General features: G+C 47.7%; 3 protein-coding genes across 3 annotated transcripts; 1 reads left to right on the top strand and 2 right to left on the bottom strand.

Moving 5' to 3' along the window:
* Positions 1-2660: 2660 nt before the first annotated feature.
* LOC106804162 (uncharacterized mitochondrial protein AtMg00810-like) lies at positions 2661-3350 on the bottom strand. The gene has a single exon (XM_014804707.1). It carries the CDS (start codon positions 3348-3350, stop codon positions 2661-2663), a length of 690 nt encoding a protein of 229 aa, XP_014660193.1.
* A 5029-nt stretch (positions 3351-8379) lies between these two features.
* Positions 8380-12835, bottom strand: LOC101779414 (probable ethanolamine kinase). Its single transcript, XM_004956838.3, has 11 exons — positions 12462-12835; positions 12098-12189; positions 11468-11574; positions 10894-10999; positions 10620-10742; positions 10393-10484; positions 9974-10058; positions 9771-9876; positions 9614-9680; positions 9034-9126; positions 8380-8918 (listed from the first exon to the last, which is right to left on the bottom strand). Exons 1-11 carry the CDS (start codon positions 12641-12643, stop codon positions 8790-8792), a joined length of 1182 nt encoding a protein of 393 aa, XP_004956895.1. The 5' UTR covers positions 12644-12835; the 3' UTR covers positions 8380-8789.
* Positions 12836-23267: 10432 nt separating this feature from the next.
* On the top strand, positions 23268-23891 carry LOC101786670 (BURP domain-containing protein 3-like). The gene has a single exon (XM_022824321.1). It carries the CDS (start codon positions 23283-23285, stop codon positions 23889-23891), a length of 609 nt encoding a protein of 202 aa, XP_022680056.1. The 5' UTR covers positions 23268-23282.
* The last annotated feature ends 1700 nt before the right edge of the window (positions 23892-25591 follow it).

Here is a 25591-nt window from a genome sequence, read left to right as displayed (position 1 = left end):
GTGTGTAAGGGGCTAGCGGTCGGCACGCCATGGCGAGGTGGTGGCAGGTGCAGGCGCGCGGGACGCCCTGACTCGGGCCAGTATGATAGCAAGAAAGGAATCAATGGTAGGAGGGGATTGGCTGTCCATGTAAGTGTGCCTGGGTACGGTTCTTGCATTTGGCAAGCGTCTGTGTGCCTGGTTTGCGTAGTTTGGGGGGTTAGTTGGACGGGTTTTTAATTGGTGGTTGAAATTTAGATCATGGGAAGAGATGGACGGTATTGCCACATGGGAACCTCTTACACAAAGCTTGCTTTTTGTTCATTTTTTTCAGTACGCTATTCCCTCCCACTCATCTTTTCTATTATAGGTAGGAAAATGAGAAGCACAGATAGTAATCTAGATGCTTCCCCATCCTGTGGCTTCTTTGCAAAAGGTAAAACTTTTATGGCTGATAATTTTTTAAATCCTGAATTATATGTAAGTTGATGCCAAGCGTCTCTTACTGATTTCTGTTGTGCATAACTTCTACCAGTATGAAAGGCCATTAGGTTTATTAATTAATTGTACTTGACATCCAAATATAACATACTTGCTGTTATTTCTATCACTGATTAAGTGCTATTGACCTTTTGCTATAGAATTTGTTGATCAGATGCACGACCGTCTACACTCATGTAATTATTCCTTGCCAACTACTATCTGCGGTGAGTCATTGCTATCGATTTTGCCAACTCTCCCTATTTTCATGCTTTTGCCAGCTATGCTAAATCTCACTGCGTTTCTTCACTCAGCTGGCATGCACTTGATTCATTCTTTTGATGAGAAATTCTGCAAATTGGATGGCTCTAGTGGAGATTTCATGAATGAACTCAGTGTGAACTTGCTTCAAATTGGCTCAGAGTGTTGTCTCCCTTGCTTCATTTAACGGTGATGGTACTGTAATTCGATCATTTGGTTTCCACATCGGTCATCACTGAAATAATAACTGGAAATATGTTATGCATAGGGAAAACAAGGTGGTTTGCATGCTCAGGCATACTTATAGAATATGATCTAGATACGAGTGTGCTGACATCAGCAAGCTTGGTCAGGTCTTCTGATGATGAAGACACAATTGTTGATAACTTGCAGGTGGATTTGCCATTTAATTTGTACTAGTGCTGCATGTTTGTCTAACACACTGACAAACTCTTGAGATAAGGAAAAAAAGACACACATATTGACTACACTCTTTCCATTGCAGATTGAAGTGTGCCTTCCAAATGGACAATGTGCCAAAGGGACGCTGCAGTACTGTAATTTACAGCTTAACATTGCTGTTGTCAACAACATTGTGTTTGCTGATATTCGTGCAGCAAATCTCTATGATCCAATGGAAATTGAGACCGCTAGTGTGGTGGTAGCTGTAGGGCGTCTTTTCAGTAGTGGCTGATTAACAACCACACGTGGAATAGTTGCTGACAGAAAAAGCAATCTTGATCGCGACAAACTTATGGTCTCCACTTGTAAAATCACCAAGGTATACTACTCAATTCCTTTAATTGTTACATCATGGATATAAATAGCTGCATTAGGATAACACTTAATCTGTTACTGCACACTGAAGTACTTATTCTAGGAATCACAAGGACCTGTTTTGCAGTTCTACCCATTTTCACTGTCACAACTTTTTTGCCAGGCTCGGATTGGAGGGCCCCTTGTTGATTTCAGTGGTAACTTCATTGGCATGAACTTTTATGAAAAGGAAGAAACTCCATTCTTGCCTAGGAATGATATTCTTAAATGCATGAGGCAATTTGAGACAAGAGGGTACGTTCTTCAGTGTCTAATGTAATTGCATGTCATTCACTGCCGTCACTTTGCTTCCTATCCTATTTGACCTTGCAAGCGAACCCCGTCTGAAATGTCAAACGGTTTCTGATGACTAAGAATTCACTCCATCAAGCACCTTACGTTGATGCGTAGATCTGCAAGCTTTTTTTGTATGTGTGTTTGATAGGATCATGGATGCTGGTAACACTGTCAATCATAGTCCAAACAGGTACCTAACGCATTTTAGGAATATTTGTTGCAATGTCTCACTTGAATTTGTTCTTCTGTCTTTTCTGAAGTTTTGTTTGTTCTGAATGACAGATGGCCAGTACCCAAACCCTATTGGTCTTACCCAACAATTTGTTAGTAGCTGAACTGTTACTCTCATTGAGAGGATGACACTAGAAGTTGGAGCAATTTTTCTGGTTTACTTCTCACACAATGCCATGACCAACCAAGAGGTTGGGGATACATATATATAGGCTAGCATATGCTAGATGCTAGTCTAAGATGCTATCCTAAAAGCTAGTCTAAGATGCTGTCCTAGTGTTGTCCTAGATGCTGTCCTAGTGCTGCAGCATGCAGGGAGTGCTACAGCCCCACATAGACCAAACAGCTGCAGCATGCAGGAGTGCTGCAGCCCCACAAAGACCAAACATCATTCTCCCCCTAAGTCTTGTGCGTCATCTTGTGGGAAAGTTGGACCATCCCGGTCTTGGAGCAGAGCTCAAGGAACTTGATCCTCCCAAGGGGCTTGGTGAGTAGGTCCGCAAGCTGATTCTTGGTGTTGATGTAGCTTACCTTGATGCTCCCTTCCTCCAAGCAGCCTCGGATGAAGTGGTACCTCACCCGGATGTGCTCCGTTCTTAGAAAACGGGGTTCTTTGCCAGAGCCAGAGCAGACTTGCTGTCCACCCTAAGCTCCACTGCTTCAGCGTCTCTGCCAAGGAGATCACTAAGCAGCCGAGCGAGCCAGAGCGCCTGAGTTGAAGCGGTGGAAGCCGCTATGTACTCAGCCTCATAGCTGGACAAGGCCACCACCTGCTGCTTGACCAACTGCCAGCTAACGAGGCACTTGCGGAGGAAGAAGAGAATCCCGCTCGTGCTCTTGCTGGTGTCGATGTTGCCGGCGTGGTCGCTGTCGCTATACTCGAAGAAGTGTGCTGCCCCGGGACACCTCGGGTAGAAGAGACCGTGATCGAGAGTCCCCGCAATGTAGTGGATGATCCTCTTCACGGCCTGCTGGTGCTTCGTCGTCGGTCGCTGCATGAACCGACTGACGTAGCCGACGGAGAATGCCAAGTCCGACCGTGTGTGGGCGAGGTAGCGAAGGCTCCCCACAAGATGCCGATACTGCGTAGCGTCTACCTCCTCCGTCAAGCTATCGTGACTCAGCTTCAGCCTCTCCTCCATTGGAGTGAGAGCTGGGTTGCAGTCGGTGAGCCCAACTAGCTCTACGACGCGCTTGGTGTAGGCGGTCTGTCGAAGCATGATCCCGGAGTCGTCCTGGTGCACCTCGATCCCCAGGTAGAAGGAGAGAGGCCCCAGGTCACTCATCTAGAAGGTGGCCTTCATCTCTTCCTTGAACGCCGCCAACTCCACATCCTTGGTGCCGGTGATCACCAAGTCGTCGACGTAGACACCCACCAGCAGGGCATTTCCTCCATTGCCCCGCCGGTACATGGCCGCCTCGTGCGGGCTTTGCTCAAAGCCCATTCCTTTGAGCATGGAATCCAACTTGGCATTCCACGCCCTCGGTGCCTACCGCAAGCCATAGAGGGCCTTGCGCAAGCACAGCACCTTGCCTTCCTTGCCAGGGATCACAAAACCCGGCGGCTGGTGCACGTAGACCTCCTCTTTCAAGTCACCATTAAGAAACACCGACTTAACGTCCATGTGATGAACGCACCAGCCTTTTTGGGCGGTCAGCGCAAGGAGGAGTCGCATGGACTCCATCCGTGCCACGGGGGCGAAGGCATCGTCGAAGTCGATCCCCTCCTACTGCACGAACCCGCGTGCCACCAAGCGAGCCTTGTGCTTGACGATGGCACCGGCTTCATCCCTCTCCAGCTTGAACACCCACTTACGGGTGATCGCACGGTGACCACGAGGGAGGTCAGCAAGCTCCCAGGTGCGGTTCTTCTCAACCGCGTCCATCTCCAACTGCATTGCAAAAGACCAAGGCTTGCCGTCGTCGCACGCAAGGTGCAACTACGCCTTCAGGTTGTGAGGCACCGGTCCCGGCACCGGCTGGTCGCCGAGGAGGTCCTCCATCGTACGGTACTGCGATGGATCGCCGTCGTGGTACGCGTCGATGCGCTTCTTGTCATGAGAGAGCGGAGTAGCGAACTCCACCGAGTTGTGCTCGACATGAGCTGGTGTCGGAGTAGACGTGCCTGGAGGGGTGGCTATCGGTGCTGGAGTACGTGGCATCGCCGGCTATGGTGGTGTCGGCGAGAGACTCGTCGCAGCTGAAGTTGTGGTTGGAGAGCGTGACGCTACCAGGGTAGCTGGCGCCGGAGTCAGTGGAGGTTCGGGGACTGGGGTAGGCACACTCGGTGAAGAAGAGCTGCCTGCTCCCCCAACTCCCTCAAAGTGGACGTACTCGATAGTGAAGTCGTCGTACATCGGAGCCGAGCCATCGTCCACCGCCTTGTCCCACGCCCATCCTCGCCCTTCGTCGAACACAACATCACGCGTCGTGCGCACACGCTGTGTCTTCGGGTCGAGAATGCGGTAGGCCTTCGAGCCCTCCACGTAGCCGATGAGCACTCCCGGAGTGCTCCTGTCGTCGAGCTTGCCGATGTGGCCAAGCTCCTTGGTGAACACGAGGCAGCCAAAGACCCGCAGGTGGGACACCGCCGGCTTGAGCCCATGCCAAGCCTCATACGACGTCCTACCATCGAGCGCCTTGGTGGGCGAGCGGTTGAGGATGTAGATAGCCGTCACCACCATCTCTCCTCAGAAAAAAGCCGGCATGCCCCTCTGCTTGAGGAGGGCCCGAGCCATCCCCACAACCGTCTGGTTGCGCCGCTCGACAATGCCGTTTTATTGCGGGCTGTACGGTGCGGAGTAGTGGCGCTGAATGCCCTCATCAGCGCAGTACAACACAAATTTACCCGCCCTAAATTCGCCGCCGTTGTCAGTGCACAGCACGTCCAACTTGCGGCCGTACTCCGCCTCCGCAGCAGCCTGCGCGCGCCTGATGGCGTCCGCAGTCTCTCTCTTGCTGTCGAGGACCATCACCCACATGTAGCGGGAGAGGTCGTCGACGAGTAGCAGGAAGTAGCGTCGTCCTCCCGATGTGGCCGGTGTCACCGGGCCACACAAGTCCCTGTGCACGAGCTCGAGCCGCTCCTTGGCTCGGAAGCTCGCCTGCTGGGGAAAGAGGAGCCACTTCTACTTTGTCAACACACAGACATCGCAGAACTGCTCCACGTGGTCAAGGCATGGCATGCCTCACACCATCTCCTTGGCACTCAGCCGCTTTAGGGCCTCGAAGTGGAGGTGCCCGAAGCGCTCGTGCTACTGCCACGCCTCGTCATCCCGACGAGCAGTGAGGCAGAGGGGTTGTGCCACCTGCACATTAAGGATGTAGAGTCGATTTGCGCCTCTGGTTACCTTGGCAAGAAGGCGACGATGGCGGTCCCAAATCCTCATGACTCCGTCCTTGACCGCCACGCGCGAACCGTTCTCATCCAGCTGTCCCAAGCTAATGATAGAGTTCCTCAACATGGGGATGTAGTACACTCCGACGAGCAGCCTGTGCTCTCCAGACTTGGCGATGAAGATAACGGATCCGACGCCCTTGATCTCCACGTCGGAGGCATCCCCAAACTTAACGGTGCCTCGGACGCTAGAATCAAGCTCGGTGAAGAACTCCCGCCGACCGGTCATGTGCTGGGTAGCGCCAGTGTCGAGGCACCACCCATCAGTCTTGTCGTTGCTGGAGCCATCGTCGAGGAAGGCATGTGCCCTCGGCTCATCAAGGTGGAGGAGAGCCGCTGCGGCCGATGCCGCTGGAGGTAGCTCGATGCTTGCGTGTGCTAGGAGCAGAGCCGGCTCCTCCTCCTCCGCCAGTGCGATGTGAGCCTGGCCGCGTCTTGGCTGTCGACAGTCCTTGGCCCAATGGCCAAGCCTGCCATAGTTGCGGCACGTGTCACCTCGTGCTGGCCTGCGCTCGCCGGTGGCACCACCCTGGGCGCCTCCTCACGCGCCATCCTCGGCGTCTTGTCACGCCTTGGGCGCCCTGCGCGGCTTGTCGCACCTGCGGTCGCCTGTCGAGGAAGAAGGCTCCCCCTTCTTCCGATCACCCTAGCGGGCCTCCCACTGCTCCTGAGTGAAATGGAGCTTCCCACCAATGATGACAGGCCCTGAGGGAGGCTGTGGCTCGTCGTTGTCGACGACCTTGAGGTGACCTATCGCCTCCTCGATTGACATCTTGGAGAGGTCCAGCAGAGACTCGATCGAGCGAGCGATCTGCTTGTACTTCTCGGGAACGCAGCAGATGAGCTTCTCAACATCTCTCTCCTCATTGTAGGTGTCGTCGCCGTACTGCACCATCTTCTGCAACAGAGTGTTGAGACGGAGAGCAAAATCATCAACGTCCTCACCTAGCTTGAAGGCCAGGTTCTCCCACTCCTTGCAAAGTGCCTACGTGTGGACTTGCGGGCGCGGTCGCTGCCGATGCATGCCGCAGCGATGGCGTCCCAGGCCTCCTTGGCAGTCCGCTTCTTGGAAAGTGAGAACTGCATCTCGGGCGGGACTGCAATGATGAGGACATCCACATGTGCCGCACCTGGAGCCGGACTGCCTCCCACATGTGCCGCACCTGGAGCCTCACCCTCATCACCGCAGCCCACTCGACGTAGTTGGTCTTGGTGAGGGTAGGCCACCCACTACCAGGGCTGACATCCCTGACAACAGCCTGGACCCCGTGGTGACCATGGCGCTGGTCCGAGGAGGGAGAGCCGCGCTGCCTGTAAGGGTCGCGCTCTCCGTCGACTCGACCGCCGCGCCGCCGGTCGAACTCCATCTCCGCCTCCAGCTGGGCAGCCCTTTCCTGCAACCGCTGGACCTCCAGTGCGGGGTTGAAGCACGGGTCGCATTGGGAGTTGCAGTCACCACGTCCGCCAGGAGCGTGGTTGTCATGCGCGCCCCCGCCAGGAGCGCCGCCGGCGCGTGCACGCCCGTCTAGGTTGCCGCCGTTGTGCCCGCGGGGGGTACGTGGCTGCCCCTGCGCCGCCCGCTCTCGTGCCGCCTCCCTCGCTAGCTCGAGCTCTACATTGGTGCTGTCGTCGGCAGAGGTAGAGCTGTCGATGCTACCGCCTCGTAGAGCCTCGAGCTTCGCTGCCGCCGCCGCCGCTTCCGCTTCCGTCCTCGTTGCAGCCAGCTCCGCCGCCGCCAGCCTCGACGCCCTTGCTGCCGTCGCAGCGGTCTCTGCCGCCGCTCGCGTGCACTCCTCTGCCGCGGCGAGCTCGGCCTCCTGCCAACGCCACGCACTCGAGGCGACTGAGTGCTGAGACTATCCTACGGACATAGCGCGCCACTAGGGGGCTGCTGCGTGGGGAAGAGGCTACTTCCGACGAGCTGCTGCTTGTCTCTGCAGAGAGAGAGAGAGGAGTGAGCAGGGATAGCCGGTGTTTCTGCTACCGGCTGGGAACGAAGGGTGGCTGGGGAAGGATGTGAGCAGGAGATGTTCAAGGTACAGGATAGCACGGCTCTGATACCAGTTGTTAGTAGCTGAACTGTTACTCTCATTGAGAGGATGATACTAGAAGTTGGGGCAATTTTTCTGGTTTATTCTCACACAATGCCATGACCAACCAAGGGGTTGGGGATATACTGGTGGGTAGCCAAGCATATGCTAGACGCTAGTCTAAGATGATAGTCTAAGATGCTATCCTAAAAGCTAGTCTAAGATGCTGTCCTAGATGTTGTCCTAGTGCTGCAGCCCCACAAAGACCAAACAGCTGCAGCATGTAGGGAGTGCTGCAGCTCCACAAAGATCAAACAGTACATAGACTTATCCATCACAATTGAGGAGCCTGAGGATCCATTGGCTGAATTGGCACGGTTTCCTATGGACCTGGAAGGTTCGAGTCCGCAACGCTGTAGCTGATAACTATTGCTATTGTGCCACTCTGTCGATATGTTTTCTCCCGGTCTAGCAAGTGTTGTGACCTCTGCTGAGTTTGTCTAACTTTAGGCACATTTTCGTAGCACAACCAAAGTCCTTGTATTTATGTCCTCAAACCTGATGGGAATTCATGGAAAAAAAATTGGGTGCTTCTGAATTATATTAGCGTGGAATCCATGGAGCACCACTTCTAATCTTGCCACCCTTAATATGCAATGTAAAGAAAGCTTTTGCTTCTTAGCATGCTATTATCATCCCCCTTTATCTACTTTTTTTTTTCATCCCAAAAATTCTTCGCCAGTTGACTGCGTTGCCCATGCCTCGAGGCTCAAACGCAACACAATATTAAACCATGATCTAGTCTGAAAACTGTCTGAAACATTGGCGTTTCATGGATTCAATGTCTTGTCAAAGCATGGAATGAATTGCCCCAGTTACATTTGATGCTATCAACCAAAATTTTATTTATTCAAAAATGCAGCACCAAATATTGAAAACTCCAAGGTCAGGGGAAGGGAATTTCTAGAAAGCCTTACTTTTGCAGTTTTGCTAATCTTAAACTATACTTTTTCTGCCAGAATGTATCAAAAAGCTTAAACATGGATAGCTTTTATGCACAACAAATTGCACGGAGCAGAACCCATCAGGACTGTGTTTATTACAAATAGAAGTATACAGGTGTTTTCCCGAGGACCCATCGTGTGGCTTCCTAACAGGCCATGACGAATTTCTAACATCAGATACAACAACGAGAGGCTGCTACCACCACCATAATAGAGTTTCTGAGCAGCAGCCGAAGCCTACCCGCCATGAGGGGAGCGGATCACATTCTTGACTCGTCAACAGATTATCAGGTTCTAGCCATTTCTCAGCTCAGAGAGGAAGCCTTGTGCCAAGGAAATGCAGGACTCCCTCTGTTTCTTGTACTCACCGTACCTTAGGAAGAAGTACCCAAGATAGTCGAAATCAATCGGGGATACATTTGCCTGCATTCGAGTGACAATCATAAAGTTTGTCATTCAGTGTCTTTTACATGGGGTCAAAACCAAGGTGGATCCAAAAGAAGAAAAGTGTGGATGCAGAATCAAGGGCACTGCTCACCTGAATAAGGGCCCATAATGCCCAGTAAATGTGCGATGCTAATCTGAAAGTGTTTGTTTCGACATAAAGTGCTTCCAGATCTTGTGCCCGCACCTTTCAGTTGGAAAAAGAAAAGAGAACTGAGAATACGCTTCTACTGTAATTACTTCAGAACATAAAAAAACCTATGTTACACCCTTGGGGGCCTGGGGGGCAAACTATTTTAAGGTCTTTCAGCCTTCCATGAATGACAGACATCCGATATACCCCAAAAGAAACAAATGCTAATCAATTCATGCTCAGCTCGAGAGCATTCTAAATGTCAAGCACATGTAGCACCATCTATGAATGCCAGACATCCAATGTACCCCAGAAGAAACAAATGCTGATCAATTCATGTTCAGCTCAAGAGCACTCTAAATGTCAAGCACATGTAGCACCTTCTATGAATGCCAGATATCCGACGTACCCAAGAAGAAACAAATGCTAATCAATTCATGACTCAAGAGAACATACAACGAAGTTTTACTAACTTCATCCAAAACAAGCAAAGGCAAAACTACTAGCATGAATAGATTTCAGTTGGTTTTGTTTCACATACCTCACTAGGTTTATCAGGTTGCAGATAATTCCTGAAGAAGTGATACTGGACATCTTTATCTGGGTACCTAGAGAAGCAACCAAATGAATGCTGCTGATCAACAACATGACAATAATAATTTTCTTCAGATCGTTCTACTGACACGGAGATAACTTACATGTTGTAGTCACAATCAAATCCTGCATATTCGTTGAAATGATTTGCAATGTCATAACCGCGGTAGCTGTATGACCCATACTCAAAATCAATAAAATATAGCTTCCCTGGCAAAGGAAACAACATAGGCATACAACCACTATGTTTAGTTCTGCAAATGAATAATAAAAAATGGGGAAATTAATATAAGGGAATAGATTTTACCTTCCGAATCATTGAGCATCAGATTTCCTGAAAGCAAATCATTGTGTGCAAAAACCAGAGGCGCATGCAGAAGATCCGAGAGATCCTACAAGAGGATTGTAAGTCGTATAATAATGACAGCAAAAACACAAATATTGATATAGAAATCTGAAGGTATACAGATAATAAGCAGGAGGAACTGCTATCATTGATTTTAACTCCTTGAGTGAGCTAAAACCCCTCACCCGCAACAACCAGTCTTTAACTTCATCACTATGCTACATGGATGTTACCACTGTACCAGAGAAGGATCAACTACAATGAATTTAAATAATCATTTGGCCAAATATGGAAAATCAGAGAAGATGATTTTAAGAAGAATAAAGTGGACTAGGCACAAAATATCACATGGTACATTGTCAACTTCAAGTTCAAGGTACCTTAAGTTCTTGAACTTCATCTTGTATTTCTGTAAATGAGATTGTCTCATATCTCTTCTGCTTCTCGTTATCCTTAAACTTCAATGCTGAAGCTGCAACAGGCATTTGATGGTAAACATGAATATTATTGATGTAACTTCTAAAACTTCAGACCAAAAAGAGTGTCATGTTTGAGATGCCTATGAGATAAAAACACCATTCTCAAAACAGCAACATAGTTCAGCTACCTTTTTTCAAAAACTTGAATATGTCATCCCACAGTTGCGGTTCTTTAGGCCCTGGAATGTCTACTTGATGGAATCTGTGGAGCTCCTTGGCAATTTCAGCTGCTATTCTAGGTTCTCTCATGTCTGGAAAACAAAATAATAAGGATCAGCATATTTATTTCCAGAGGAATTTCACAGAGCCTCTCCAAACATCTAAAAAAGTGAATAGAGAAACTATCACACTAAGTTGATGTGGAGCACACCCATGCATTATTTAGAATGGAAGTATGCCTACCTGCAGGTGAGAGTGTTCGAGCATTGATGAATGACTGAACTACTCCATTCTCAAAAATTCCAAGTAGCCGAGCCCCAAACCCTGCAGCTGAGAGATATGGTATCGCCTAACCATGATGATAATAGATGCATGCATTAGGAAAGATATTAGACCCAGAATGAGACGTAATTTTGTGGCTATGATATATTGTGTGTACAGTCCAGGACAACTTTCTAAAGAGTGCCATTATAAATTAGCATTTTTAGATGGTAAAATTTCCCCACAAAACTAGTCCACTGTTTGGTATATTAGATCAGCAAAGAATACTATAGTGGAAAACAATAGACAAGAACACTAAGACCTTTGATTTGTCACAGAAAAGGAAGGCACATATATGAAACAAGAGGTAATGAACTTGGTAGTATAGAAGCTACTATGAAACCATGACTATTGTCTACCCCCAAAAATTGAAAATGCACTGGAAAAAAATATAAGACCAGCACAAGGACATGGTAGAATCATGGTGGAATATTATAGGATGCATGTAAATATAATATGACTGTAACATACAATCTTGTAACATTAAGATTCTGACCTGCAATTCCCTTTTCCGATCGATCACCAAGTCTGTATTTGGTCCATACAACCGAACAGTCACAGAAAACTCATTGTCAGTGTCTTCTTTGACAGACACCTTCAGCACTGTAGGTAAGAACGAATAAGCATCATGGACGACGTATTGGAAGTAATTATTGCTGTACACATGAATAATTGTTCATACCAATCATCCTTATGGGAGGTGCATCTACAGAGTCAGCAGGTTCTTATTATTTTCTAAATTCTGCAAGCATGACAGCAGGAAAGATACAGCACAAAGGAAATACCATGCAGTGACGGTAAGGAGTCTCTAATCCCACAAAGTTTGTGAAAAGTATTAAGATCTGCCCCTTCTTATGCAAACAGGAACAATAAGTAGCACGAAGCAGGATTATAAAAAAAAAGTAGAAGGCAGCGGCCAAGCAGTCGTTACAGCGGAAACAAAAAGCTGAGGTCCTGAGGTCAACGACGTGCTAAATTTTAAGCAACTGCGTGTGCATTGCTTCTGGAACATCACGGCCTGTAGAATCATTTGCTACTCCGCCGCACAGGTGAAAGGTTGAGGAATCTCAAATCTGTGTAGTGCGACAGGCCGTGCAACTGTCAGGGTATCGAGCAGGGAACTCACATAGATTCGTGATGCCGCCAGACACCGTCTCGATGGAGAAGCAGGAGCTGTCCAGCGATGACCACCCTTTGACCAACTCCTTGCAGAGGCCTCTGGAAAAGTAAAGTACTCACCAAATCAGAGAAGCAGAAAAACATAAGCGCATCCCCCTTGTCCCCCCACGCACTCGGAGGCATTTCCTCAAACACAACCAGCTCGTGCGCGCGCCACGAGCACACCCCGACACCCCCTGCCACGCTCACGAACACGAGCTCAGCGACGCATCAGCGCGAAACGAACCCCCACCCAACCCCAACGCCAGGCGCGAGCACGGACGGGCAAATCAGAAAAAACAGGGGAGGAGCAGAGGGGCCACGGCACTTGCATGATGCGAGGCGTCATCTCCGGGAGCGGCAGGGTTATGTCGACGGAGGCCGCAGACGTGGGCACGTCCGCCGGCGCCCCCGCGGCCACCGCGGCGGTGGTGGTCGGCTTCTCCTCCCTGCCTCCGACGCCGTCGCCGCTGCCGGCGGCCGCGCCGTTCCAGCCCCGTCCCTCCGATCCCATGCTCCTCGCGCACTCGCGGCTCGTTTCCCCCACTCCCTCCACTCCCGCGCGATCTGCCGTGCGCGCGAGGAATCTCGTTGCGCTTTCCTGGGAGACGAGCCCGAGCCCACCCGATTCGATTCGACCAGAGACCTGGGCGGAGCGAGCCACCACTCAGGCGAGGGAAGCGTGACACAGAGAGAAAAGGCCAGGGGGGGGAGGAAGGTCAAGAAGCTTCTGGCCGGGGCGGTGACGGAGCGGCCGAGAACAGGGCGCACTATATAGCGCCCACTCGCGTCGCGCCGCGTGGCGGGCCCGGGCCACGTCGGCTTCGCGCGGTCGCTTGTGCTTCCCGTCGGCCCGTCCTCCTGACCAACCGCGTGGCGTGCGCGGCTGTCCCACTGCGCGCGGGCCTGCGCCGTCGCGGGGCCCACCGGAGGGCGACGGGGGCGTTGGACGGCGGAGATTTTGGCCTTTGCGGGATCTGGAGTGACGTCGTTGTGCGGGCCCGGCATCCGGTTCCGCTTCTGCCCGCCCGTTCGTTGTCCGGATCTGTTTTTTTGGGTTGGTGGCGGTTGGCACTTGGCACGCTGTGCACGCGCGGGTGCCGCACCGGGCGGTTTGCCTCTCATTTTTTCCGAATTACAAGTTGTTCCGACTTTTTTTAAAAGAATCAAAGCATTTTAAATTTGATCAAATTTATACAATAAAGTACTAACATTTACGATACAAAATATGTAGGATTAGATTCTTTATTAAATATATTTTCATTAGTATATCTATTTGGTGCTATAAATCTTTGTAATCATCTCTATAATTTTGATCAAACATAAAATAGTTTGACTCTCTAAGAAAGTTGAAATGACCTATAATTTGAAACAGAGGGAGTAGATCTTTTGAACGAGATTCCGTCGATGTAGCGTCATTTGGAGTTGGAGGGCTTATAATTGCTAGTGGCAGTAGTAAATTACTAACGTGAAGCTCAAGTATGTACAAAATATGTTCACGCGCCCGTCGTGCAATGTGGGTGCCTGACCAAGTATCTTTAAAAAAATATAAAAAATAATGCTACACGTTCGCAATCATAAATGGAGATATGAGCACAACTTACAATCTGACGGTATAATTGCACTGTTACCAAGACTGATGTGACATGATATTTATAACCATGAAACTTCCGCTGAAACTGACCTAAGTTTGGAATCTCATAAAGATGTCATAAATGCACGAGATGGTTTAGTGCATGGTTTCTGGTTATACCTGAACTGTATGCAATAAAGTAGCTATAAATGAAATATTTCCCATGTTGGTTCAGACAAACAAATTTGAATACGTCAGGTTTCTTATTAAGAAACCACACGAGTGCACAAGACTATACACTATATACGGCTATACAGTACATACATCTTTGAAGTCAAATCGTAGGAGGATACGGTTAGGCTAGCAGCTATAAGCCTATAACGAGATGGAATAATCGAGTTTCACGCCAAGAAGCGATATATTGCCACTTTGCCAGGTCTCCGTCTCGCTTGTTTCGTCCTCACCAAATCATTGTTAACATCGTCATGAGTCTGATCAACAAGCTGCACGCTGTACACGTGTGCGTGGGTGCGGCCGTGCGGGTGCTCGAAAAAGATTTATCGCCCCAAGGCCAGCAAGGTCCATCAGGCCCAATAAATATTTACGTTTTGGGCCGAAACGACACATAGGATAGATAGATATCCATGGTGCTACTTGAGTGCGCGGTGGAGATGCACTTCATACACATGCAACAAAAAAGAATAAAAAAAACTAGATGATGCAATCATATTCCAACTGTTTTTTGGAAGTAAGAAAACATAGACTCCGAACATCTAAATTAAATTTTGATTGAATCAGTGTACCTTTTTGTTAATATATCATCAAAATAATTAAAATCACACTTGAGCATATTTGGATGACTTTTTGAATAATTTTAACGAGTTGTGAATTTTTTTAAGATATGTACCTATAGCAAATTATACGAATTCATGGAACAAAGTTTTTACATCTGCATTAAATTGAAAAAGTTGCAAAATAAATATTTGAACATCTAGAACAAATTATATGAACTTAAAGATTTGTACACTTGGACATATTATATGAACTTATGAAACAAATTGTATGAATTGGCCAAACAAATATTTATAAATATAGAATAAATTATATGAACTTAGAAAAAAAGAGTTGTACATGTGAAACAAATACAATATGGACATAGCATAAGTATTATAATCTAGAAAAAATATATCGATAGAACAAACATTATAATTCATGAAAATAGAAGATAAGGAAAGAACTAGGAATAAAAATGAAATAAGTAGAAAAATATGATAATCCAACAAAAATAAATAATAAGGAAAAGGAATAGGAAAGAAAAATTAAAATAAAATGAGAAGAAAAAGAAAGGAAAATGGATAAAAAGGAAAAGATAATTAACTAGTTAAAATGTATATGAAAACTAGAGGGAGTAAGAAAAATGAAAAGGAAATATAAAAGGGAAATTGAAACCGAGAAGAAAAGGGGAAGAAAAGGAAAGGGAATAAGAAAAAGCAAAATAAGAAAAATTAGATGAAGAAGTAGAAGAAAAAAATAACACCACATGGGCTGCAATGCAACTTCGTGCAGCCTTGGATATTATGGTGTCTTTAGGGTGTGTTTGGTTGCATGCATCACATGATGCATGCATGGATGATCCTGAGTGAGGTGGTTTAAGCAATTTGCTTGTACCATATGGTTCATTCTAATTAGTAGAATAATGTATTAAGTGGGATGGCCTCATTCTCGATGAGTTGGTACAATTCACCCAACCAAACGAAATGATCATTATTATTTTGAATCATTTCATACCTGAATCAAATGATACAACCAACCAAACACACCCTTAGTCGATAGATGGATATTGTCCAGCGCGATGTCTCCGCGGAAAGGAGGAGCGCGCTTTTGCCGGTGGTTCAGAGGTCGCACTCCAATTATTTTGGGGAACGTATCTGGTACAAACCATCTACCTCGTGTAACCTTGGAAACTATGAATCAAGGCCACAAGATGCTAATCCAATGGATAGGGTTAGAGGTGGGATTATTTTGCAGTTAAGCCCCCCATCCGCCGGTCACTTTTTCGAACCCCCCTGAATCCAGGCGTCTGTTTCTCCCTGCCCTTCTACCCTTCCATCACGACTCCCGTGTCCTGCCACCGCCACGCCCGTGCGCCCCTGGCGATTCACCTAGCGCCAGTGTCCCATCGCCGCCCATGGCTCAACGACGACGGGAAGAAGTGCAACATCAAGGAGAGCCACGACTGCTTTGTCTTCACATGATGGAGGGCGCCGCCCCTGGACCTTGCCAACCATGGAGGGCACCACGCCTGGACCTCGCCTCCCCCCAGCCCTGGAGCTCGGCCCGCCGACCATGGAGGGCGCCGCGTCTGGACCTCGCCCTCACCGGCCATGGAGGTGCCACCCTAGGACCTCGTCCTCCCGGCCATGGAGCGCGCCACGCCCGGACCTCGCCCCGCCAGCCATGGGCACTAGGCACGGCGTCCCGGGGAGCTCGTGTAGCGGCGGCAGGGAGCTCGACCCCGCCGGCGGTCGTGCGTGCGGGAGAGCGTGCGCCGCCCCCTAGGACAGGCTTCCTCACCGGCGGCCATGGGGAGCTGACCCCACGGCGGAGCTCAAGCTCGCCCGGGCGGCCATGGGGAGCTGGCCCCTTGCACAGAGCTCAAGCTCGCCGGCAGCCATGCTGGCCCCACGGTCAAGCCTAGCCAATGCTTCCCTCGCTCGCTCGCGTGAAGATGGAGCAGGGCGGCGAGCCACGGGTGGCAGCGGGACATTGGCACCGGGCGAATCACCAGGGGCGCACAGGCGTGGCGGCGGCGGGACACGGGAGTTGCGATGGAAGGGCAGAAGGGTAGGGAGAAACGGACACCTGGCTTCAGGGGGGATTCAAAAAATTGGCCGGTGGGTGGGGAGGCTTAACTGCAAAATAATCCCACCTCTAATCCTATCCATTGGATTAGCATCTTGTGGTCTTGATTCATAGTTTTCAAGATTACACGGGGTAGATGGTTTCCACCAGATACGTTGCATTCTTTCGGGCTGCAGTGGATTATTGATCCCTTTCGTGCCAATAATTCGCTCAACTCCGGATCTGCTTCCTGGTTTGGGTTATAAAATTAAATATTGGGAAGTGCCACTTGCTCAGGGCCATCGCCTGCATCGTTCTTCTTTTCTGTGGTCGTCAGGGTTCTCATTGGTCATCTTCATCATCATCCATGGGCAGGCTCCTTGCCGTCCTGCTTGGCTTCCTATTGGTCAGTGACTCAGTGTCTCACTACCACACACAGCTCGTCTCGTGTGCATCTTATCTCGCTCATCATTTCCTTCAGTTGCTGGTACGGTGATCCCTGTCTATCGGCACGAAGATATATACCTGATTACCTGCTCAATGTGAATTTGGAAAACACACTCATCATTAGAGCTTCAGCTTACACCAACTATATGTTGGAAATATGTGCCTAAAAAAATTCTAGATTTTATTTGGAGGAAAAACACATTGATAAAAAATGATGCAAGCAAATAAAACAAGTAAGAAGGCAACATACTGTCTAGAATAAGATTGCGCAAGGGAATTACTCAATGATCCCGCGCAGAACGTAGTCGAACGTGTTGAAGAAGATGTTGCAGAATCACCAAGCGGTCGTGTGAAGACGCTGCCCAAAAACCTGGTTGCCGCCCCTTGCAGGAGTCTCGCGACAGTGGTTTCAGAGATCCCGATTTCCTTCAAGCCCGGTGCACACCAAATTCGAAGGTCGACGAAGTGCAGCAGCAAGAGATTCAGCACAGCGAGTGGGAATGTGTAACAGCGTCCATTCAACTAGAACATCTCCTGGTGTTATAGACCTTCGTAGTGCATCAGTTTTCCTATTAAACAGCCTCATCAAGCAGTAGAAATTGCCAATTTGAATGACAAAAACTGCTACCATCAAATTGTTGAAACTGACATACCTTATTGTTGTTTAAAATGGCAGTTTCAATCACATTGAATCGCTATTAGGCTCAGCATAAAATAAAATAGTAACTGCACAAACAACAACCTGCTGTACACATACACGTCGTGCTCGTCGCAAGTCACAAGTCACAAGTCACGCGATTTTTCATGCGAAAATGCGCACGAGTTGTGTGTGCATGTAGCAATAGTCTCCTTCTCTCTCATTTGCACCTACGTTGCATAGAGAGAAGACTCCCATATTTAAGCAAGACAACCTCTCCTTGAATTAGCAATATGGGACTAAAGGTTGTGCATGCTTTGGAATTTTCAGATTGGGCCACATATGGGCATAAATCCAACAATCCCCCACCAATTCCAAAGCTGCTGTACTGAACATTCTTTATATATACCAGATTTTCGGTGTAAGTCCCATACGGGTTGAACTTACACCTAGATCAGCAAGATCCATCTTCCAGCAGCTTGTGAATGGACTAAGCCTTGAATTCATAGCTTTTTGCTGTCAGATTTCTTTTGAAGATGCAACTGGTACTAGGCTGCCAAAACGCCAAGTCCAAACAGAGCTTTTAAAGGTCTTGCTCCCTGATCTTCTCATGAGCTTTCCAGACAGTATCCCACTCTCATGAACTGCGACGTATCAGTTTAGCTTATACAGGTGTATTCATTTTAGGTATCCTGTATGACGATACCTTTTCCCTCAGTGGACACTAGAATACATTAAGGCATAATAACCAACCTTCCATACAGAAGAGAGTACATTATATGGAACATGGGTAATTTTAAATGATCTGTACTCCCCGTTACAATAATAACTTGTTTTCCTCATTTTCCAAATCAGGGATCTCCTATCAAAGGAAATGAGTTACCATTACTTTGAAACTAAATGGGTCTCAACCCCATGTCCATGTTTGCAACAGAAATCGCTATCCGTGCAAGCCCTTTAGTAAAGGGATCTGCTAGATTTTTCTCACTGCGAATATAATTCACAGCAATTACTCCGAAGTTTTTCAGCTTTCTAACAGATTTAAGCCTCCGCTTCACATGTCTCGAGGACTTCATATTATCCTTAGTACTCATAACTTTGATCAGTACTGTTTGGTTGTCACAGTACATAAGGATTGCCGAAACTGGTTTCTCTACCAATGGCAAGTCCATGAGTAGCTCTCTTAGCCACTCGGCCTCAACACTAGCCGTGTCAAGTGCTACAAGCTCATCTTCCATGGTTGACCGCATCAAAATGGTCTGTTTACATGACCTCCATGAAACTGCAGCACCTGCTAGTATAAATATATAGCCACTCGTGGCTTTAATTTCATCCGCATCAGAAATCCAGTTGGAATCACTATATCCTTCCAATACATATGGATAACCAGTATAGTGAATTCCATATTCGATTGTACCCCTCAGGTAACGTAGCACTCTCTGTAGTGCCTCCCAATGATCCCTCCCTGGATTGGAAGTAAAACGACTTAATTTGCTCATAGCAAAAGATATGTCGGGATGTGTTGCACCAGCAAGATACAAAAGGGATTCAATTATTTGTGAATATCTCAATTGGTCCAACCCTTCGTCTTTATTTTTCCTTAGCTTTACACTAGCATTGTAGGACGTAGGGGATACTTTTGCATTTTCAAAACCAAAGCGACACAGTAATTTTTCCACATAATGAGATTGATTTAGAATAATCCCATTCTCATTTTTGGTCAACTTGATATTCAAGATAACACTTGCTTCTCTCAGATCCTTCATGTCAAAGCATGAAGATAAGAATGATTTGACCTCGTCAATCACGACAGTGTTAGTCCCAAATATAAGTATGTCATCCATATACAAGCACAAGATCACTGTTTGACCCCCACCATGATTATAATATACATACTTATCTACTTTGTTTACAATAAAACTAGCAGACGTTAAGGTTTGATAAAATTTTTCATGCCATTGTTTGGGTGCTTGTTTTAGGCCATACAATGATTTTAACAATCTGCATACTTTACCCTCCTGTCCCTTAGCCACAAAACCATCAAGTTGCTCCATATAGGTTTCTTCCTCCAACTCTCCATTAAGAAAATCTGTCTTCACATCCATTTGATGAATGTGTAAACCATAGGAAGCAACTTAATGCAATGAGCACCCTAATGGTGGTTAATCTGGCCACAGGTGAATAGGTGTCAAAATAATCTTCACCTTCTTTCTGGGTAAAGCCTTTGACCACAAGCCTCGCTTTATATTTTTCAATTGCCATCTGGTCTCATCTTTTTCTTGAAAATCCACTTGCATCCAATAGGTTTGCACCCAATAGGATGTTCAGTGATTTCCCAAGTCTCATTTGCCATGATGGAGTCCATCTCGCTATGGATTGCCTCTTTCCAATACTCAGCATCTGAAGATGCATAAGCATCGGCCAGAGTCGTAGGCACATCATCCACAAGGTATACAATAAAGTCATCTCCAAAAGATTTCTCAACCCTTTGTCTCTTACTCCTGCGCGGAGTGATGACTAAATTGTTATCCTCCTCATTATCCTCTCGTAGAGGTATCTCATTATCCACTCGCAGAGGTATGTTCTCAACTTGTTCAGAGTTAGGAATGACTGCATCCACATTTTCTAAAGAATTGCTACTCGGTCACAGGAAAGATATCCTCAAAGAAAGTAACATAATTAGACTCCATTATTATATTTACTATAATCTCTGGAGTATCGGATTTAACTACCAAGAATCTATAAGCAGGACTATTCTGATCGTATCCTATAAATATGCAATCGACTGTTTTCGGCCCAAGTTTTCTTTTCTTCAGCTCTGGAATGTTGACTTTCGCCAAGCATCCCCACGTTCGCAAAAAGTTGACATTGGGTTTTCTGCCCCTCCATGCCTCGTATGGAGTTATGTCACTTCTCTTGGTGATAACTCTATTGAGCACGAAATTTACAGTCAAGATTGCTTCCCCCCACCACATCTTAGGCATACCGGCACTCTCTAACAAGGCATTCACCAAATCTGTAAGTGACCGGTTTTTCCTCTCAGCTACACCAATTGATTGTGGTGAATAGGGTGGAGTAAATTCATGGATAATCCTATACTCAGAACAGAAATTAGAAAAGTCATTAGAGATATACTCTCCTCCCCGATCATCTCTAAGTCTCTTAATCTTCTTTTCTAACTGGTTCTCAACATCTGCCTTATATATTCTAAAATAGTTCAGCGCTTCATCCTTAGTCGTGAGCAAGTAAACATAACAGTAACGCGTTGCATCATCAATAAAAGTAAGAAAATACTTTTTTCCTCCTTTAGTCAAAACACCATTCATCTCACACAAATCAGAATGGATCAAATCTAGTGGTGCCAGATTCTTCTCAAACTCTAATGCCTTAAAAGGTTTTCGAGGTTGTTTTGCTTGCACACAAGTTTGGCACTTAGAATTTTTGACTATATCACATTTAGGAATTAACTTAGATCTGGACATTCTAGCAATTGTATCAAAACCAACATGACAGAACCTCGAATGCCATACATCAGTAGGATTTTTATTCAAAGCAGTAGTAATATTCAAACTATAAAAAGAATCCATAGTACTTAGACGGAACAAGCCTCCGCTGTCATAGCTTTTTCCTATAAAAGTCCCAAATTAGGCACTACAACTTTATTCGACTCGAATACTAGCTTATAACCACTCCTACACAGGACAAACCCACTCAACAATAGGTTCTTGTTTATCGCAGGCGCGTGCTGGACATTCTTCAATTGGATGGTTTTCCCTGAAGTAAGCTTCAGATCTACCGTACCAACACCAAGAACAGAAGCACACGTTCCGTTTCCCATTAGGACGCTGGTAGTCCCTGCTGCCTGTTATGAAGAAAACAAAGAAGCATCAGAACACACGTGAACATTTGCACCAGTATCAACCCACCAGTCGATAGACTGAAATGCAGAATAAACAACAGGAGATTTACCGTACCCTCCTGGAGTTGAGGCCTCGCTAATGGTCAGTTTAGTGATTCTGTCCTTGCGGTCATGACAATCCTTGGCAAAATGACCAGGATTACCACACATGAAACAGGTGAGATCCTTCAGATCCTTCTTCTCTGTTTTCTTCTTTTTAAAGCTAGTATTCTTATTCATCTTGGGACCCTTCTTGTTAAATTGTTTCTTCTTTTGAACAAAATTGGCACTGTTCTGCACGTTCTTCACCTGCACATCTTTTGCCCTTGCCTTCTCTTCCACATCAAGAGCTGCAATGAGATCTTCAATAGAATTCTCTTCTCTTTTGTGCTTCAGAGATGTAGCAAAATCACGCCACTCTGCAGGAAGTTTAGCAACAATCGCTGCTGCAACAAACTTTGGAGGTAAAGCACATCCCAAATGTGCAATCTCGCCAACTAGAAGCTGGAGGTTGTGTGCTTGAGTTACAATTGATTTAGCACTGTCCATGCTGAAATCAAAGAACTTTTCGCGCACATACAGCCAGCGACCGACTTCAGCTTCTGCATATTTTTGCTCCAAAGCCTCCCACAACATGGTGGCCGATGAGTAATTCATATGCACATCGTAGAGTTGATCCGCCAAGATGGTAAGGATGCAGCCCAATGCGGTGTTATTCGCATTATCAAACTGCATGGTCTGCTCCTCTGTGAAGGGAAACATGGGGTATATCACCCACCGCAGTCCCAATGATATGAGCCAAAACTTAGCCCTTGTCTGCCATGTGTGGAAGTTCTCACCTCCAAACCTCTCAGGTTTCATGGCATCAGATGCATTTGCCATTGCTAGATTACAAAAATAGACAATCAGGTTTTTGGATTGTTGAAAATATGTGCCCAAAAAACATTCCAGATTTTATTTGGAGGAAAAACACATTGATAAAAAATGATGCAAGCAAATAAAACAAGTAAGCAGGCAACATACTGTCTAGAACAAGATTGCGCAAGGAAATTACTTAATGATCATGCGCAAAACGTAGTCGAACGTGTTGAAGCAGATATTCTCCTTCTCTCTCATTTGCATCTATTTTGCATAGAGAGGAGACTCCCATATTTAAGCAAGGCAACCTCTCCTTGAATTAGCAATATGGGACTAAAGGTTGTGCATGCTTTGGAATTTTCAGATTGGACCACATATGGGCCTAAATCCAAAACTATATATGTATGTTCAGACTTGAAACTATGCAAAGAAGTTGTACGCCTGTGGGAGTTTTTGCTGTTGTATCGGTATCGTGATGCATTTTCAGACGATCTCTGAAGCATAGATGCTCTTGTGGTTTTGCATGCAGATTGCGTCGTCATCAGTAGGAAGCCATGCAGCTCGAGCTCCGGATCAGTACTGGAAGTCTGCTCTTCCCAACACACCCATGCCAAGCTCCCTCTCCCAGCTCCTCAACGGCAACTCTTCAGGTATAATAATAAAAAGCTCCAGACAGTCGTCGGTACGTACGTACGTGGAGTACATATATATAGACTTGTCAACCGAACATACGTCGTAACACTCCTCTTCCCTGCTTGTGCACACAGCCGGCGGCGGCCCGACCGTCCACGGCGACGTTCTTCCGTTCATTTACAACTACGCCGCAACGGACGCAGCTGCACGACGGCCCCAGTGCCGCGCTCCTCTTCCAGGAGGAGGACCTCCGCCCCGGCAAGAAGATGACCGTCCAGTTCACCAGCACCGCGGCCGGCGCCAGGTTCCTCCCGCGGCGCGAGGCCGAGGCCACTCCCTTCTCCTCCGAGAAGCTGCCCGACATCCTCGGCCGCTTCTCGCTGAGCCCGGGCTCCGTCGCGGCGGCGGAGATGGCGCGGACGCTGCGCGACTGCGAGGCGCCCGCGGCCGAGGGCGAGAGGAAGGCCTGCGCCACGTCGCTCGAGTCCATGGTCGACTTCGCCACGTCCAGCCTCGGGACCAGCGACGTGAGGGCCGTCTCCACCCTTGTGGCGCTGGAGGGTTCGCCGAGGCAGGAGTACACCATGACTGGCGTGGAGCGCGCGGCCGGCGGCGGCGGCCGGCTCGTCGCCTGCCACGCGGAGCCGTACGCCGCGCACGCCGTGTTCGCGTGCCACCTGGCGCGGCGGGCACGGGCGTACTCGGTGTCGATGCTCGGCGGGGACGGCACGGCCGTGGCCGCCGTCGCGGTGTGCCACGCCGACACGTCCGGGTGGAACCCCAGGCACGTCGCCTTCCGGGTGCTCGGCGTGAAGCCCGGCACCGCGCCGGTCTGCCACTTCCTGCCGCAGGACCACGTCGTCTGGATCCCATGAGCAGCCGTGCACGTTCTTGCGGCGTGATGGTTGTTGTTTTATTACGTCTGTCATGTGTTACCATGTGTGTGCTTATGTTTAATTTTCGGTACTTGCATCACTATGATGAGGTAGCATTTCTGTTCCTAAAAGTTGCGAAGGCCCCAATTCACATACTGTACTTGTATAAGGCTGAAGGCCCAAATCGATGGCAATTGTTTTCTAATTTTCTTCTTTGCGGTATCGACGCCAACATCAAATCATCTAACAATTAATCAAGTAACTTCTTTTTATGATAATGATTAATCAAGTCACCTTGATCTTTTGTTGGAAGCTTAGGTGGATATACACAGAGATACAAATTTTTTAACGAACGGGATTGTACCTATTCCATTGATACAGTTAGGCTAAGAGCTCGGACGTCGCGGCCAAAAGCCACACGATCTGCTCCCTAGTCCATAGGCCCCTCCTCTCTCCTCCATCCAGGTAACATCCTTTATCCGTCCCGGCCAGCAGGTTTATTGAGACATGCTCGTGTCAAGCTGCTCTTCATGCTGCCAGGGATAAGCGAGGATTAGGATTTAGCAGCACAATGGTGTAGGCTTGTAGCGTATTGTTATATTAGGACATGAGCTGTGTATGTGATACATAATCCATTGCTTCAGACTGTTAATGTGCTACATGTCATCCTGGTTTTATGGCCAAGTAAAATGCATGATGATGGCTTGAAACTGCTAGATGTCTTGTCTTAAAGCCACTGCTTGGTGTTCTAACTTTCTAAGTACCCTCACTTTGGTTTCCGGATTTTGTTTTCATCTTATGTTAACTTTAAATTCTTAAACCCTTCTGAATAAAGGGGTAGAAGAAGCAGGCGTGGAGGATGAGGTCGGCGTCTCACCTTGCTGGCCATCTGGTTCGCCTCCCCCGTCGCGCGGTAAGCGAGGGAGCTCATAGGACGAGCGGGCAGCTAGACGACGGCCGTAAGAGGGAAAGGATCGGAAGGTGGCGGCCACTCAACTCGCTGCGGCCCTGCGACCGGTGCCCCAAACCCTAATCCTCTCTGCGAGAGAGGGAGGGAGGGAGAGATGGTGCTGCTATAGCAGCACGACATCGGGAACGGGCGGAGGGTGGAAGAAGAGGAGAGGAAGAGGAGAACGACAGCGACGACCGGCAGCGTGGCATCGGAGATGGCGGCAGTCGGGAAGGAGGGAGAGAGAGAGAGAGAGGTGGGGGAGGAACAAGGGGAGACGAGAGAGCCGGGGCCAGGTTCGCGTTGCTTCTCGAGGCGGCGGGGTCATTGCAAAATGGCAGGTGGGCGGTTTTTCATAATTACCTCGAATTCCGAATCTTCTGTTGAATTATTTTCGAGCTCAGGATCCAGACATAAAATAAACGAATGTATTTGCCGTAGACGGAAGAGAAGTTGAATAACGGAAAAATGGACCTGATTTACTGTAGGCGGGAGTTCCCAGAACGCCACATAAGCAAAAGAGAATTTAGTTTGTTGATGAAATAGGTCACATAATGCATTATTTTATCTTTTGTTGTTTTCAAGACTATATGCAAGACACAAATTGTATTGGAAACAACGTACATATGGTTTCATCATCATGAAACTAGTTTTTTCCTCTCACTTCATAAATAATGTACCATGTCATCAAAATTGCCTAGGGCAAGTCATTTAGGCTAATTTGGCAGTGTGCGAAACCCACGGTAGAAAA

The sequence above is a fragment of the Setaria italica genome, chromosome II, assembly GCF_000263155.2.
Source record: "Setaria italica strain Yugu1 chromosome II, Setaria_italica_v2.0, whole genome shotgun sequence".
Lineage (NCBI taxonomy): Eukaryota > Viridiplantae > Streptophyta > Magnoliopsida > Poales > Poaceae > Setaria > Setaria italica.
Note: the sequence above shows the minus strand (reverse complement) of the source record. Positions and strands in the feature narration are given on the sequence as shown.